The following is a 17,133-nucleotide window of genomic DNA, read 5'->3' on the forward strand; positions in this document are numbered from 1 at the left end:
AATCATCTCAGTCCCAAGATATCGCTGCAGGAGTTCCTCAGGGCAGCGTTCTAGGCTCAGCTATCTTCAGCTGCTTCATCAATGAGCTTCCCTCCATCATAAAAGGTCAGAAATGGGGCTGTTGCTGATGATTGCACAGTGTATAGCAATTCCTAAGATAATGAAGCAGTCTATGCCCGCATGCAGCAAAACCTGGGCAACATCCAGTCTTGGACTGATAAATGACAAGTAACATTCGTGCCACACAAATGCTGGGCAACAACCAACTCCAACTCCAACAAGAGAGCGCCTAACCACCTCTCTATAACATTTAATGGCATTACCATTGCCAAGTATCCCACCATCAACATCCTGGGAGGGCCGGGGGATCACCACTGACCAGAAATTCAACTGGACCAGCTACATAAATGCCCTGGCTAATAGAGCAGCTCAGAGGCTGGACATTCAATAGAGAGTGGCTTACCTCCTGACTCCCCAAAGCCTCTCCACCCCTACAAGGCACAAGAAAGGAGTATGATGGAATAATCTCCACTTGCCTGGATGGGTGCAGTTGCACCAACACTCAAGAAGCTCAACACCATCCAAAAAGCAGTCTGCTTGATTGGCACTTCATGCACTAGCCCAAATATCCACTCCCTCCATCTTAACATGGCTTCAGTGTGTACTGTCCAGAGGAAGCACTGCAGAACCTCAACCATCTAGAAGTACAAGGGCAGCAGGAGCATGGGGACACCGTCACCTCCAAGTCACACAACATCCTGCCCTGGACATATATATCGCCGTTTCTTCATTGTCGCTGGGTTAAAATCCTAGTACCTCCCTAACTAACAGCATCATGGGTGCACCTTTACCACACGGACAGCAGCGGTTCAAGAAGGCACCCCAGCATCTTCTCAGGGGCAACTAGCGATGGACAATAAATGGTGGCCTTGCCAGCCATGCTGACATCCTGTGAATGCTAACAAAAAAATGGTATTTTTGCTATTATGCAGAATGCTCCCCAAAAATGTGGTCTTGACTTTATAAATTTGTAGTGCGCAGTTTAGACAATGCTGCTGTGAATAATGTGTGTAGGAATAGTATTAAATATAGTGAGCAAAATAAAAGCATTCATTCCTTTAGATGCCCATGTCATATTGTACACATTGCTTATGTGGGAGATCTAAATATAAAATGTTCACTAATAAATCCAATAGGGAATTCAGGAGAAACTTATTTACCCAAAAAGTGGTAAGAATGTGGAACACGCTACCACAGGGAGTAGTTCAAGCAAATAGCATAAATGCATTTAAGGGGAAGCTAGATAAGCACATGAGGAAGAAAGGAATAGAAGGATATCCTGATAGAGTTAGATGAAGTAGGGAGGGAGGAAGCTTGTGTGGAGCATAAACACTGACATAGATCAGTTGGGTGAATGGCCTGCTTCTGTGCTGTAATTTCAACATAACTCGATGTAATTACATACTTATATTACTCACAATCTAGGAAATCATATTTGAAGGACTTTTAAACATGTTGACTTCAGGTGATGGAATTTAGAATCTTATCTCAACTGAACATCAAGACTTTTTCAAGGCTTAAAATCCTACTTTTTATATAAGAACCTTCAGCCCAATTATCAGATTCTCAGATGTATACTTTTTATTGGAGAGGGAGGACATTCTTTGAGAAAGCAGCCACATACCTACAAAAAATAAATCCTCCTTTTGAGAATAAAGTCCTTCTGCAAAATGAATTTGTTGAGCTTAAGAGAAAAAGTAAGGAATCAATTCATACAGGTAGATTCACCATTTGATATGGGTGCCTTGTATTTAAATTCGAGGATCTCAAATTCTTTGTAAGAGCCTAATTGAATGCCAGTGGAAACAAGGCAAAGAATCCAGGAGCTGTGATTTGATTTGAGGTGACAGATCACAATGGAAGCAAACAATTTTCAAATATGTCTCAAGTAGCCCACCTTGTTCTTTTACTCCCTTTGTAATGCAGGATAAACAAAGGTTTTCAGTTTTTGGGAAGTACAAAACTAACCAGGGGAAAAATGCAATTGGATGTAACTTGGTCTTCACAGATTTCATGCAGTTAACATTTCCAGTGAAATGAAATGCTTTGACACCCATCCTGATAAGGAAATGTTGGAGAGGAAAGATAGTAATGAAAAAAAGGAAAATAACTAGTGGATTTAGTTCTAGAAACAAAAGCTCTGTTGCCTTGGAGAACTGGTAAAAATCCAGAAATCCCATTAAAATGGATTTATATTCAGTCACTGTTACGCAGTGGCCTTTGACATTGGCCTATATTCAAGGCATTTAAGTGGTCAGCTTTTTCAAGTGGTTGGTCACCATTGTTTTGTTCTTTTTATGTTGGCAATTACGGTGGGTGCAATTCTACAAAACAAAACAAACCATAACTTAAAATCATGGCAACCTTAATTAAAACTACCATAAGGTAAGTTTAATGTGCGAATTAAAAATAGAATGCACAGTTTGTGCTGTTATGACGTTGGGTTAAAGAACATTGCTGGCACACAGCAAAGGAAGCTATACACCTCATCTAGCTGTGCTATTCCTGATGTCAGTGTGTTTGATCACTGAATGCCCAAGGTGTAAAATAATTCAATTTTCCAGTACTGATTTCATTCACTTTGAACAGTCCAAGAAAAGACTATTATTTATAATGGCTCATAAATTACTCTGAGTGGCAAACCAACAGTGCTCACCACTCATTGGATTTAAACTCACCCACTAAATTAGTGGGTTCTTTTTGGCGGCAACTTCCTTGAAATGCGAGTTCAAAACACTGTAGCGTTCTTTTCCGGGCTGTATAAGTGGGGAAAGGGTCGCTATGTCCCCTCAACCAATCAGCTTCAAACAAGCCATGCTGTGAGAACCAGGAAGTGAAACTCATTCACAAACCGTGCAGACTTAAAACCAGGAAGTGCCCAATAAAGGTTAGTAAATGTACTACAAAATGGGATAGAGAAAGCGAAATAAAGAGAGGGTAAGATTAAAAGACTGAGATAAAAGGCAGAAAGAAAAAAGTAAAAAAATTAACATTTTTTAAATTCTTTAAAAAAATGTTAAATGTCCAAAACTATTAAAATCAGGAGTAATGAGACTCCATATTTTAAAAAAAAGTTAATTTTCAGTGCTAGGAAGGTTGTTTGGCAGTCATTAATACTTACCATGTCGTTAAAAGTTAGTTTAGACCTAAAAAACCCAGCGTACCCTTTTTGTGGTGAGATTTGTTAGTTTCCAGCTGGGCAGGAGAGTAAGTTAGCCCTGGTCCATTGATTGCAGCCAGCGAGGTCCCTTTAACGCAAAGCTTTTAGATTACCCATGAATCAGGAAGAGCAAGCTCTGTACTTCCACATTTTATTGTGCATGTGCGCTCTCTGGAACTTGCTTTTTCATTTTCACTGAAATAACGGTGAGCCCTGTTAGCTTCACCGTTATTTGAAGAACAATTTCTGGGCAATTATTGTTTGTTATATGTACCTTTAGGCCTAGAAATCAGATGTCAAGTGTCTTCCTCAACTTTGGGAATTAATTACTGTGGATCATTCTATAAAAACTGAATTTGCTTATGAAGGTACAATCATATTCAGCGCAGATTTATAGAACCAAATTTTATACCTATTTGTTTATTTATTTTGATCTGTTCATCTGTCACCAATCAGCTCCTATCCTTTTCACACTTTTTGTGTAAGGTTTCAAACATTTGAACGAAAGCAAATTATGCTAATTTTAATGTGGTTAAGTGGGATTATTTCAACATACAGAAGATAAAGTTACAAATGGATACAAAGAAATAATTACTTGGATGCATTTACATGATAGCAAATACAGTACTGAAACTATCAGGGTACTTCCATTGCATCTCTAGAAGTGTTCAATATAATGCAAAAAGTCCTAGATGATATTGCCAAAAAAAACCCCACTTTGAATAGTTTTAAAGAAGCAATCTAAAAAGCTTCCTCATTTAGCAGTTTTTAAAAATGTTTTGCTGCTGTGGGCTTCCCTCTGTCTTCCACATGTACTGTGTGGTCACCACATTGACAGGTGTCAGTTTCTGTCTTGCAAGATTTTCATGCAGGACAGTTACTTTCAGGTCAAGACTTTTCAGCAAAATGTTACAACACTTTTCTCGGAGTGCAAGATTGCTTCAAAGTCACAGCTTGGGCAGGCTGGAGTGTAAACTTTTCTAAATGTAATATAAAAGATTCATTTATTCTTCCAAAAAAATTCATTCTGGGATAGGTTACAGCGCAAGTGTTATCACAGCTGTCATCACATTATCTTGTATTGCACAGCAAATAAGACAGAAGAAATTGAACTATTTTAGTACTGAATAAATTTAAGTTTTTTTAAATGCTTTTCTCCCCAATAGAGCTACAAATTGCTACAAAATAGGTTTATTTTCTATTCCATAGATTAGCCAGAGTGGGGATGCCAAGTGGAGGTCAGGCACCTCTCCACAAGGAAGGAGAGAAAATTAGAGGGAAAAAAGTCATTACTGACCCCTATTCCCCCCCTGACAGCCAGCTCAACACAGACATTGCTCAAGATCTGTAAACAGGTAAGCCACTGCCATCTTGGCTGCAAAACTACTTGGTCAAAGGAGACCACTAGAGAAAAAATAATGGGCAGGGCAGGGGGGGGGGAGGGGAGAAGGAGGATATAAATTCACACTATACTACAGTAAAGGAGGAGGGAATAGAGATATTGGATAGGATAAAAATAGATAGAAAGAAAGTGCTAAATTGGTCGTCATCACTCAAAGTTAACAAGTCATCCGGTCGAGATGGGATGCATCCTAGGTTGCTGAGGGAAGTAAGGGTGGAGATAGCAGGGACTCTGACTACAATCTTTCAATCCTCCTTGGATATGGGAGTGGTGCCAGAGGACTGGAGGATTGCAAATGTTACATCCCTGTTCAAAAAAGGAGAGAGGGATAAACCTGGTGACTACAGACCAGTCAGTCTAACATCAGTGGCAGGAAAACTACTGGAGACCATTATCAAGGAAAAAATTAATTCTCGCTGGGAGAAGCATGGGTTAATAAGAGACAGCCAACACAGATTTGTTAAAGGCAAATCGTGTCTGGCTAACCTGATTGAGTTCTTTGATGAAGTAACAGAGAGGGTTGATGAAGGTAGTGCAGTAGGTGTTGTATATATGGACTTTCAAAAGGCATTTTTGATAAAATACCACCTAACAGACTTATTCAGAAAATAGAAGCACATGGGATTAAAGGGACGGTGGTAACGTGGGTACGTAATTGGCTAAGGGATAGGAGGTAGAGAATAGTGGTTAACGGATGTTTTTTTGACTGCAGAGAAGTATGCAATGGGGTGCCCCAGGGGTCGGTATTAGCACCATTGCTTTTCTTGTTATATATAAATGACCTGGACTTGGATGTAGGGAGTAAAATTTTGAAGTTTGCAGATGATACAAAACTTAGCAACATAGTAAATAGTGAGGAGCATAGTAGCAGTCTTCAGGAGGACTTAGATAAGCTGGTGAAATGGACAGATGGCAGATGCAATCTAATGTGGATATATGTGAAGTGATGCACTTTGGGAGGAACAACATGGAGAGGCAGTATCATCGAAAAGGTACTATTTTGATGGGAGTGCAAGAGCAGATGGACCAGCGAATGCATATTCACAAATCTTTGAAGGTGGAAGGACAAGTTGATAAGGTGGTTAAGAAAGTGTATGGGATACTTGGCTTTGTAACTAGGGGCATTGAATACCAAAACATAGAAGTCACGCTAAACCTTTACAAATCATTGGTTAGGCATCAGCTGGAGTATTGTGGTCAGTTCTGGGCACACTTTAGGAAGGATGTCAAGGCCTTGGAGAGGAGGTTTACCAGGATGATACCAGGCATGAGGGACTTCAGTTATGTGGAGAGATTGGAGAAGCTGGGATTGTTCTCCTTACAGCAGAGAAGGTTAAGGGGAGACCTAATAGAGTTATTCAAAATCATGAGGGATTTTGATAGAGCAAGGCAGTAACTGTTTCCCCTGGCAAGTGGGTTGGTGCCCAGAGGTCATAGATTCTTTCACACAGAGGGTTGTTAAGATATGGAACGCACTACCTGAAAGGGTGGTGGAAACAGATTCCATAAGAACTTTCAAAAGGCAATTGGACATGTACTTTAAGAGGTCTAATTTGCAGGGTTTTGGGGAAAAAGTTGGGGTGTAGGACTAAATTGGTCAGCTTTTCCTTCTGTGCTGTAAGATTCTATGATTCTACAGGATCCCAGAGTTTATTTGAATACCATGGTTTCCCAATAAACCTTTCATCAGCACAGATCTTAAGTTCGAACAAACTACACACCAAATGGAATTAATCTCAATTTCTATTTAAATAAACCAAAGACTCCCTAGTGGCACAGCTACTTAGGCCAGTACGTAGTTGGGGCATATGGACTAGGAAAGTGCGAGATTCAATACTAAGTTAGCTAATCTTAGCTTGGGCCGTGGTAGGGATGTTCAGCGAGTGCTCTCACTTCAGACCCCAGCTGGAAATGCAGGTGATGTGATCTCTGAGCAAGAACAAGATTGGGTCTGGCTGTGAAGCCCCCTAGAGTCAAATAGCTTGATGATACTCATATATGAAGACTGCCCAGTATGGGGAAGGTACCAAAGGTCAACTGATCCCATGGAACCATATTCCTGCAAGGAATCGTCAGGAGACTCAATCTTTCTTTTAAGCTTATTTTCTGGGTTTCCTCCAATGACCCAGTGGATAAAGGCACCTCCTGGTATGATAACTTCCATTTCTCCAATGTATTCTTCCCCACCTTCCCTGAAGTTACAAAAGGAAATCAAAAAGGCTAATGAAATGTTGACCTTCATCTCAAGGGGGTGGAATAGAAAAGTGAGGAAGTGACGATTCAGTTGTACAGAGTCTTGGTCAGACCCCAATTGGCGTACTGCATTCAGTTTTGATAACCGAACCTCAGGAAATATATATATTGGCCTTGGAGGGAGTACAGCGCAGATTCACCAGAATGATTCCAAGGCTTAAAGAGTCAAATTATGAGGACAGATTGCATAGATTTGGTTTGCATTCCCTTGAGTTTAGATGGCTAAGGGGTGATCTAATTGAGCTGCATTAGATGATAAAGGGATTTTACAGGATAGATACAGAGAAACTATTTCCTCTAATGAGGGAATCCAGAAAAATGGGACATAATCTTAAAATTAGAGCTAGGCCATTTAAGAGTGAAATCAGGAAGCACTTTTTTCCACACAAAGTGTATTGGAAATCTGGAAGTCTCTCCCCAAAAGGCTGTGGATGCTGGGTCAATTGAAATTTTCAAGATTTTGATAGATAGATTTGTTTTAGATAAGTGTATCAACAGAAATAGATTAAAGGTGGGTAAATGGAGTTCAGGTACATATCACCCATGATCTAACTGAATGACGGAACAGGCTCAAGGGACTGAATGGCCTACTCATTCTTATGTTCCTATGACAAGGAGGAAGAAAACAAAAATTGGTAGGTAAAAAAGTAGGGGGGAATAAATTGGGGTGCTAACAATATATTTTATGAGATAAATAGATGCAATTAAAGTTGAACGTCATCCATGAATAAAGTAATTATCAATATCTGACAGGTAATATCAACAACCAGAACACAGTGAGCCTTCTGAGAGATCCTTTTATACTGGAAGTGTGACTATCAGAATGATTAATATTGATCAGTTGCAAGATTATGACTATCAACAAACTAGGAAGGAAGACTCCAACCTGAATAGGTTCACACTCAGTTACAAGTGCAAGAACGGACTGAAACACTCCAGATTTACAAAGATGGTGAGATTACTACTCTCATTCTGAGGAAGACTAAGTCCACTGAAACATCTGAATTGTTAGACAATCAGGAGACAGTAGAACTGGCATTATCTGTTAAGTCTGCATTGGACTCACTGGACTATTCAATTTAGATTTAAGAAGCCCAAAGCAATCCTGACAAAAATCAATCATGTTCAACTCAACTGTATCTATAAAAATGACACAGCAGAAGTGCACTGATGGAACAGAATTTTCAGCAGCTAACTTTTATGTATCTTAGATGACGTTTTTATGTAACTTTGCAAACAGTGACTAAATCTATTTGAAGCCACAGTTCGTTTTTTTTAAAAAGTCCCACTTACATAGGAATATAGGAACAGGAGTAGGCCATTCAGCCCCTCGTGCATGCTCTGCCATTTGATAAGATCATGGCTGATCTGTGATCTAACCTGCCTTTGGCCCATATCCCTTAATACCTTTGGTTGCCAAAAAGCTATCTATCTCACATTTAAATTTAGCAATTGATCTAGTATCAATTGCCGTTTGCGGAAGAGAGTTCCAAACTTCTACCACCCTTTGTGTGTAGAAATGTTTTCTAATCTCGCTCCTGAAAGGTCTGGCTCTAATTTTTAGACTGTGCCCCCACTCCTAGAATCCCCAACCAGTGGAAATAGTTTCTCTCTATCCACCCTATCTGTTCCCCTTAATATCTTATAAACTTCGATCAGATCACACCTTAACCTTCTGAACTCTAGAGAATACAACCCCAATTTGTGTAATCTCTCCTCGTAACTTAACCCTTGAAGTCCAGGTATCATTCTAGTAAACCTACGCTGCACTCCCTCCAGGGCCAATATATCCTTCCAAAGGTGCGGTGCCCAGAACTGCTCACAGTACTCCAGGTGCAGTCTAACCAGGGTTTTGTATAGCTGCAGCATAACTTCTGCCCCCTTGTACTCCAGTCCTCTAGATATAAAGGCCAGCATTCCATTAGCCTTCTTGATTATTTTCTGCACCTGTTCATGACACTTCAATGATCAATGTACCTGAACCCCTAAGTCCCTTTGGACATCCACTGTTTTTAACTTTTTACCATTTAGAAAGTACCCTGTTCTATCCTTTTTTGATCCAAAGTGGATGACCTCACATTTGTCTACATTGAATTCCATTTGCCACAGTTTTGCCCATTCACCTAATCTATCAATATCACTTGAATGATTAATTGTGAAAATCAATAAGCAATCAAAATAATAGACTACAGATATATTGGACATGATTCATGTCCCTGGCAGGGTCCATTAAATCAAAAATGTGTTGTACTCTTGGTGTTAGGCCTGTGATTGGTTAGCAAATCTGTACTATTGCCATCAGTTTAAAGAGTCACATTCCTGTTGTACCATATATCTCAGTCTCTTACAAATTATACTAGTTTCAAAAATCTTTTATCATTTAAATGTCACCTTTATTCTCACCATTCCTTAGTTGAAGGCTAATAGCTCAAATTCCTGTATAAATGAAATACTGATCCTCAGCTCAGAACTATATATGCAAGCACTTTCTTGTGACTAGAAATTTGAAATAACATCAAATACAATATAAACATTTCAAGCTGATTTTCCAGAGTTTTAATACTGCACGGTTTGCTTTTGTGAAATAACTGGGCTGGTTACGTTTCTATTGACCAATCCCTAGACACGCAAGTAACTGATCAAGTGCCTATTTTTATAAATAAATTACATATTTTTACAAGTTGTGATAAGAGGCATTACCTTGTCACTTGGGAGTTTGAGTGAGCTCAGTTTCTGAAACAACCTACTCGAAAAATTCCGTTCAACATGTTGGTCATTGGGAAAGTTCATACAACAGCAGATACTTAAAGTACTGCAATGGAAACTTTTTATTCTCCCCCCCCTCCCCCCCCCCCACACCCATGGCTTTCATTATATGAAATAAATAAAAATTCATGTCACCAATCACATCATTGCACTATTCTTTGCTTATAAACATAATAAGTCTCATGAGTCACTTTACCAGATGACATGTTCACAATAACTACATACTTTCCTTCCAACCTTTAATGCTACGTACAGTCTATTCTATGTAGAAACATTTTGCATTGGAATAAAGAGCATACACAGGATAGACTATCTACAGTCAAAACTGTTTTATTACAAACTCACACTGACCAAAATACATGGACTCATCTTGATAGAACAAGCTCCAAAACAAAATAGATTGGAGGCTCCAACAAAGTTAGTTACAGGCAGCTAGCTTTCCTCCAGGTTTAGAATGTCAGTGTAGGACGTCTTAGAGGTCAAGCATTAAAATCAAAGATTAAACCTATTTAGACCTCTAGCCAGATTTCAGTGTAATATTTCATGTGTGATGATTGACCCAGAGGTTTGAGCTTCTACCCAAGTTTTTCTAGTTTCTCCTTGGATACATAAGTTACTTCACTCCAAAAAGTAATTTATCGTGTATTAGTGATTTGAAACACATGATAAGGCATAATATAAATTCTAGCATTTATTATTTGATCAAGAGATTTGAGCTCCTGGTGACTACAATACCGTTTCATTCAAGACCAGAAAAAGTTAGCTATATAAGAAATTAAAACAAACTATTGTTGCAATAAGGATCACTGCATTTTGTTTATAAATAACTCCAACCGTCACTTAACATAACACCAATGCTATTAATTTCCATTCAAATTATAAGCCACTGGGCAAAGTCAAACAAGTCTCTTAAGTGCAGGTGTGTTGCAGTATAAACCTACTCGTTTGTGTGAAGAATAGAAACAAAGACGATCAAGTAAAACTAATGCTTATTTAGACGTCTCTGGGCCCGATCGGGCAGGTGTGGGCATATGGTGTGTGTATATGTCTCGTAGGATTTGCTAGAGTTAATAGCGATCGTCTTTAACCCGTTACCTTCCTCACTACTCTCCTCCTGGCAGGCTGCGGTTGTGGGGTTGGGGCTGAGGCTGCGGATCCGAGCCGGCACACAATCTTTACAGAACGTATGGAGACATGGCAGCAATCTGGGCTCGCGATTTGTAAGCTCCTTTTTACAAACCATGCAGGTCCTGAGCAGATTGCATTCGTCTTCAGTAGAGTTACTCTTCCATTCATTCTCTGCTTCATTACTGATAACGCTGTCGGTACCACTTTGGTCCATATTGCTCCTTCTTTCAAAGCAAACGTTTGACCTTTTTCACCACCCCCTACGCACAGTGCTGATTTCAGTTGGAGGATCCCTGGATGGCAGTGATGTGAAGTGTTGTTCTTTTAAATGACATCATTCCCCGAGAGAAAAGGAAAACAAGTCAAATCGTGAGAAACCCGAAGTGTACACGTTGGCAAGCTTCGCAGTAAAGCTCATTCTGTCACTGCATATTCAAGATCTCAATAAATTCGCCCTGTAAGCGCCATGTCAGCTAATGGGACTGGTTGAAATGTGAATGACGTACTCGATCGGTAATAGGCAAATCAACTGCGGCTCAGTAAATAGCAATTAAAGCACTCGCAAGAACCGAATAGGATTTTAAAGTCTGATGTAGAAGTTGCAACATTTGATGTGACGTGATCAATAAATAAGGCGCCAAAAATGCATGATTGTCGCTTTTATAATGCTTCCTAGACTACTGTAAATAGAAGTTCGTTGAACAAATACTTGTTTTTCTTTTTTTTTTGTGACCGGGAAATGCAAGAATTCATTGTCTGCAGCGTAACATGTTCTACAGTCTGGTTTGTTGCTGGACAGATTCGGTATTTTTTTGTAGGTAGCAGGTAGCTGCCAAGGGCACGACCAGGAATTATTTTTTTTGTTGGGGGGGGGGGGGTGGGGAAGTATTGTCTATAGAAGGATTAAAAATACAACAAACTCCGTACTTTCCTGTGGTTTCGATTGACACTTTACTTGAAATTTTCCAAGTTACCAACCCCCGCCAACTTACTTCAAGATCCAGGACGAACTTAAAATATTTTTAAGTACCTCATGTTGCTCGTCCTCGGATGAAGTGATGAATGCAGCTATGGTGTCCCCCCATCTTGACGGTGTGCACCTTGCGTTTATTATTTTGTATTTAGTTAGTTTGAATAGTTATCAAAGAGTATCTTGCTATACTTGTGTTATCGTTATTAACTGGAATTTAGCTCTTCTAAACCCTACTGAAAGGAAACATGTAATTTGATTTGGGCACGTGCGCAGCTCCCGAATGTGGGACTACCACCGGCAATGAAAGCCATCGGGATGCTGCTTTAGATAGTTAGGTAGATAGTTGAGGTGCTTGACAGACCTCATTGAGTGGAGATTTTGGCAGGGGTGCAATTTTGAAGAATCCGCAGCATGTTTCCCGTGCTGTGGGAAACACTCCCTGTTGGAGCAGATGTGTTTCAGCCAGCAGCCAGTGGGAGATGCAAAGAATTATTTGACAAGTAGGGGGGAAAACCTCATTTATTGCAGCAGGGCACTCTGTCACTTCAGACAAAGTTTTGGCTGCAACACCTTTGTCTTTCCACTCAAAATTCTTAATTTATACCCTAAACTCTGCTGTGCAAACACATTTGCCTACTTTGTGGACCCCCTCAAACTCACACCGTCAAGATGGGGGGACACCATAGCTGCATTCATCACTTCATCCGAGGACGAGCAACATCACCAGCCTCACCAGGCACGCCGTCCACCTCAGCCACATGGAGCTCCACAACACAGTGCTGCGCCACAGGCATCTGCACAACAGCACGGAGGGCAACAACAGAGAGAGCAACGTCGCAGGAGGCACTACCCTCGCCACAGGGTCTACAAACCGAGGCTCAGCTTCCTGGACCTCTCTAAGGAGCAGTGCATACGAAGGCTCAGAGTCAGTCGCCAGGTAGTCGCAGACATTTGCAGCCTCCTTCATGCCGAGCTGCTCCCAGCTGGCCCGAGCAGCATCTTCTTAGCTGTCGCTGTCAAAGTCACCACTGCCCTCAACTTCTGCGCCTCCGGATCGTTCCAGCGTGCCACCGGGGACATCGTTCCAGCGTGCCACCGGGATTCCACGCTGTGGCTGGTTTCCCACAGGTGCAGGATGTAATCGTTTGCACCCATATAGCAATACAAGCACCTCCACATGAGCCAGGATTGTGCATCAGCAGGAAGGGCTATCATCCATCAACACTCAGCTCATCTTGACCACCGCAAGAAATTTCTTCACGTGTGCGCCAGATACCCTGGCAGCTGCCACGATTCCTTCATCCTCCGGGAGTCCAACATCCCGCCCCTCTTCCACGCACTGAACACCCGCAAGGGCTGGCTCCTCAGGGACAAGGGATACCCCTGCACACATGGCTCATGACTCCTCTGAGGCACCTCACCACCGAGCAACAGCGTTGATATAACGACAGCCACATCGCTACCAGGTGTACAATTAAGCATGCTATAGGGCTGCTCAAGATGCGCTTCAGGTGCCTTGATCGTTCTGGGGGAGCGCTTCAGTACACACCATACAGAGTGGGACACATTATAGTTGTCTGTTGTGCCCTGCACAACATGGCACAACAGAGAGGGGTGCCGCTGGAGAAGGCCCCATCCACATCTGCCATCCATACTGAGGAGGAAGAGGCGGAGGAGGGGGAGGATGAGGATATGGACAAGGAGGAGGAGGAAGCAGAGGAGGAGGAGGAGGAGGCAGAACAGCGGCTCACCTGGCTGCTCATGAGGCCAGTGAGTCACTGATATGTGAACGGTTCTCCCAACATCAGACAGTGTAAAGAGTCCAGTCCTCACCACCTGGACAGAGCAGCCGCCACACCAGCAGCCTGCACAAAATAGTTGTGCAACTACACATACACCCACTGTAGAGTGACCCAATGGGTGGCATCAAGTGTGGGCGTTCATGGTGAACCTTGTGAAAGGGACTTATTACACAAGCCAGTCAAGAATGGCCAAGACATGGCAGTAGTGGTGACAATAATAATATTTAATGTGCTGGTAACAAAAATCAAATATAAATAAAAAACATTGACAAGCTGTCAAACACCCTTATGCCTCCCCTTTGTGCTCACATTCGCCTTACGCTTACGAGTACTCCTACGTGGTGTCTCCTCTGTGGCTGCAGCAGAGGTAGTGACAGGTTGCTCCTGTTCATGCTTCACCAATTAGATGCTTTGGGCCTACACCCTCTGGGTTTCGGTGCCCGTGAGGGCCCCTCCAAAGACTGCTCCACCTGCACCTGTGCAGGGCAGACTCGGCCACCTGGAGAGAAGGCAGCATTGCGGGTACTGGTTGAGAGGGGGGCAACGGGTGAGACGTGGGGAAGCTTTGAGTGACATCCCTACTTCTATGTCCCCTTTCGCCATCTTCCCTCCCCTGGGCCAGGCCCACACCACTCCTACTACTCTGCTGGACGACAGTTTGGAGGACATATGTGAAGCCTTGTAAGGCCAGTGCCAGAGTATCTGCCAGCCTGTTTAAGATGGCAGAATGTTGCTCACCCTGAGTCTGAAGCGCCGTTGTCAGGGCCTCAATGGACTCATTGGTGAGCCGTGCTTGAAGCTCCATGGAGGCTAGCCTTCCCTCCATCGCAGACATTCCCGCACTTACCCGCGACACTATCTCAGAGATGCCCTCACGTCCCTGTGACAGTCTCTCAGAGATTCCCTCCTGTACCTGTGCCACCATTCCACTCATGCAGGAGTTGGACTCCTCCATCCTCTGTGCGATTGTGGAGAGTGTACATGGCACTTATTCCAGCACCTCGCAATTGTGCTGCTGCCGCTCGATCATTCTGCTTTTCATGTATGGCCCCCAAGGTTCAGCATCTGTGTCCAGCTGAGCAGAGCCTGGAGAAGAGTGCTCCCACCGACGCGGACTCTCCACAGCTGCCCCTGCCACCAGTGTCTGCTCGTGCTCACATGTGTGTGGAGACTCACCATGTGGGACCCCAACTAAGTGAGGACGTGGACCCACTGAGGTGTGTGTATCTGCGCTGGTGGATGGCTCGCTCAGATGTGATGGTGCCCCCCTCAGAGGCCAGCAGGTCCTCTGAGGAATCGCCCGCTGCCAGCACAGCAGTCGCTGAAGGCCCTGTAAGAGAACAGAAGGCAATATTAAGCATGATGACAGATGTTGAGGTGCTGAAGATGGCAAGGCATGTTAACATCATTTACTATTGCGAGTGATGAATGTTAAAGTTCTGTCACCAGCTGTTTGTCGGGTGGCACTCTTGGCGTCTCTGACGGACAGGCACTCGAGGGTGCGGCTTAGTTCCAGAGCCTCCTGCTCCGCGTCTGTGAGGACGACCAGATGTTGCGGCCCCCCTCTGGTCTTGAGGAGTGATGTGATAGAGTAGCGTTGGCAATGCAGAAGGAGTTGTGGAATGGGGGCGGTGATGTGGAAGATGGAGTGTAGGGGAATGAGTAAGTGTACTCACTTTGGCTGACATAGTGGTCATTGAAGCGCTTCCTGCACTGTATCCAAATGCGGGAAACGTTGCTGCTGCTGGTGACCTCCTATGCCACCTCGAGCCAAGCCTTCTTGGTGGCAGAGGCAGGCCACTTCCTCCCGTCCACCGGGTAGAAAATATCCCTCCTCCTCCTCCTCCAGATGGACCTGGAGTGAGGCATCGGTAAATCTGGGAGCAGCCTTTCTCCGGTCTGCTCCATTGTATAATTTTGGTTGTTTGCTGCAGGAGCAGCATTGGAGGTCTGTCCAGCTGACAGCCTGTGATGTGGGTGCGCAGTCCGGCCGCTGCGCAGGCTGACGACGGAAAACCCAGAAGCCACAGTAAGTGGCATCAATTTACCCGTGATTGCTTGGGGAATGGACGGATTTTACTGGGCGAGTTACCCATGCGCCCAATCGCCCCCCGCTGCCATCCCGCCTCCCTGGTAATATCGGGGCCAATGTGTCTGTCACCAATCCCATCTGTCATTTAAAACAAAAGTTAAAGTTCATATAAAGTTTTCTTAAGAATTAAAACTGAAAATCAGAAAGTTTACATAGTTTTCATAACAGTTAGATCCAAAGAGGCATGTGACAAAATACAGGAAGACATTAATAAACTTGCAGATTGGGTGTGTAATTGGCAAATGAATTTCAATATAGGTAAGTGTGAGGTGGTACATTTTGGTGGGGAGAATAAGGAGGCCACATACTCCTTGGAATATAAGAGTCTAAATGGGATTGAAGAGCAGATGGATCTGGAGGTACAGATACACAAATCACTAAAAGTAACAACGCAGGTTAATAAGGCCATTAAAAAAAAGCAAACCAAGCACTGGGGTTCATTTCTAGAGGGATAGAATTGAAAAATAGAGAAGTTATGTTAAATTTATATAGAACCTTGATTAGACCACACTTGGAGTACGGTGAACAATTCCGGTCTCCATATTATAAAAAGGATATAGAGGCACTGGAGAAGATGCAAATAAGGTTTACTAGGATGATACTGGAACTGACAGCTTATACCTATCAGGAAAGATTGAACAGACTGGGGCTCTTTTCTCTAGAAAAGAGAAGACTGAGCAGTGACCTGACAGAGGTCTTTAAGATTATGAAAGGATTTGGTAGGGTAGACATAGAGAAAATATTTCCACTTGTCGGGGAGACCAGAACTACAGGCCGTAAATATAAGATAGTCACTAATAAATCCAATAAGGAATTCAGGAGAAACTTCTTTACCCAGAGAGTGGTTTAGAATGTGGAACTCGCTACCACAAGTAGTAGTTGAGGCGACTAGCATAGATGCATTTAAGGGGAAGCATGATAAACACATGAAGGAGAAAGGTATAGAAGGTATGCTGATTGGGTTAGATGAAGTAGGGAGGGAGGAGGCTCATGTGGAGCATTAACACCGGCATGGACCTGTTGGGCCGAATGGCGTATTTCTGTGCTGTACATTCTATACAATTCTGTGTAATTCTATGTAACATGTTGTTTACATTCCTCAGCAGATATATAACATATGTTGCAGCACACTTTTGAAATGTGCCATAGTGGCCAACATGACTATGTTTGAACATTGTTTTTGAAAGAGGTGGTTCTAGGAATTGAGCCTACCTGAAAACTCAGTGTAGCAACAGTGAAAAATTAAGCTCTTCACTTAGAAGTTTAAACAGTTGTAAAGCAACCCCAACCCCCCAACAAGACTTCACGAAGCTCCCTAGAATTCCTGCCAGCCCAGTTTCCAAGGTAGTTCACCAATTCTCTGTCTCTTGATGGCACATTAGTAACATTTCCTGAGTCTTTAATGTCTAATAGATGCAACAAAGGGAGTAGTGTAGGGTTGTTCTGGATAGATGAATTAAGGTGGGCCGAATGGCCTTCCTCATCTGTAAGTATCTT

The 17,133-nt window shown here is 42.7% G+C and overlaps 2 protein-coding genes across 9 annotated transcripts in view; one reads left to right on the forward strand and one right to left on the reverse strand.

Annotated features, from left to right (window-relative positions):
- The window catches only part of rpl27a (ribosomal protein L27a), a 290,041-nt gene that overhangs the window by 232,757 nt on the left and 40,151 nt on the right, over positions 1-17,133 (forward strand). The window lies entirely within an intron of this gene.
- trim66 (tripartite motif containing 66) overlaps positions 1-17,133 on the reverse strand; it is a 243,877-nt gene that overhangs the window by 196,727 nt on the left and 30,017 nt on the right. For 6 of the 8 annotated variants that reach the window (XM_067993932.1, XM_067993933.1, XM_067993928.1 and 3 more), the window contains one exon: positions 10,737-11,090. In XM_067993932.1, coding sequence (XP_067850033.1) covers positions 10,737-10,983 — 247 coding nt within the window. In that variant the 5' untranslated portion in view covers positions 10,984-11,090. Of the gene's footprint in view, positions 1-10,736; positions 11,091-17,133 lie in introns of those variants that run through there. The other 2 variants (XM_067993934.1, XM_067993935.1) reach the window with 2 other exon arrangements.

The sequence above is a fragment of the Heptranchias perlo genome, chromosome 12 (assembly GCF_035084215.1).
Source record: "Heptranchias perlo isolate sHepPer1 chromosome 12, sHepPer1.hap1, whole genome shotgun sequence".
NCBI lineage: Eukaryota > Metazoa > Chordata > Chondrichthyes > Hexanchiformes > Hexanchidae > Heptranchias > Heptranchias perlo.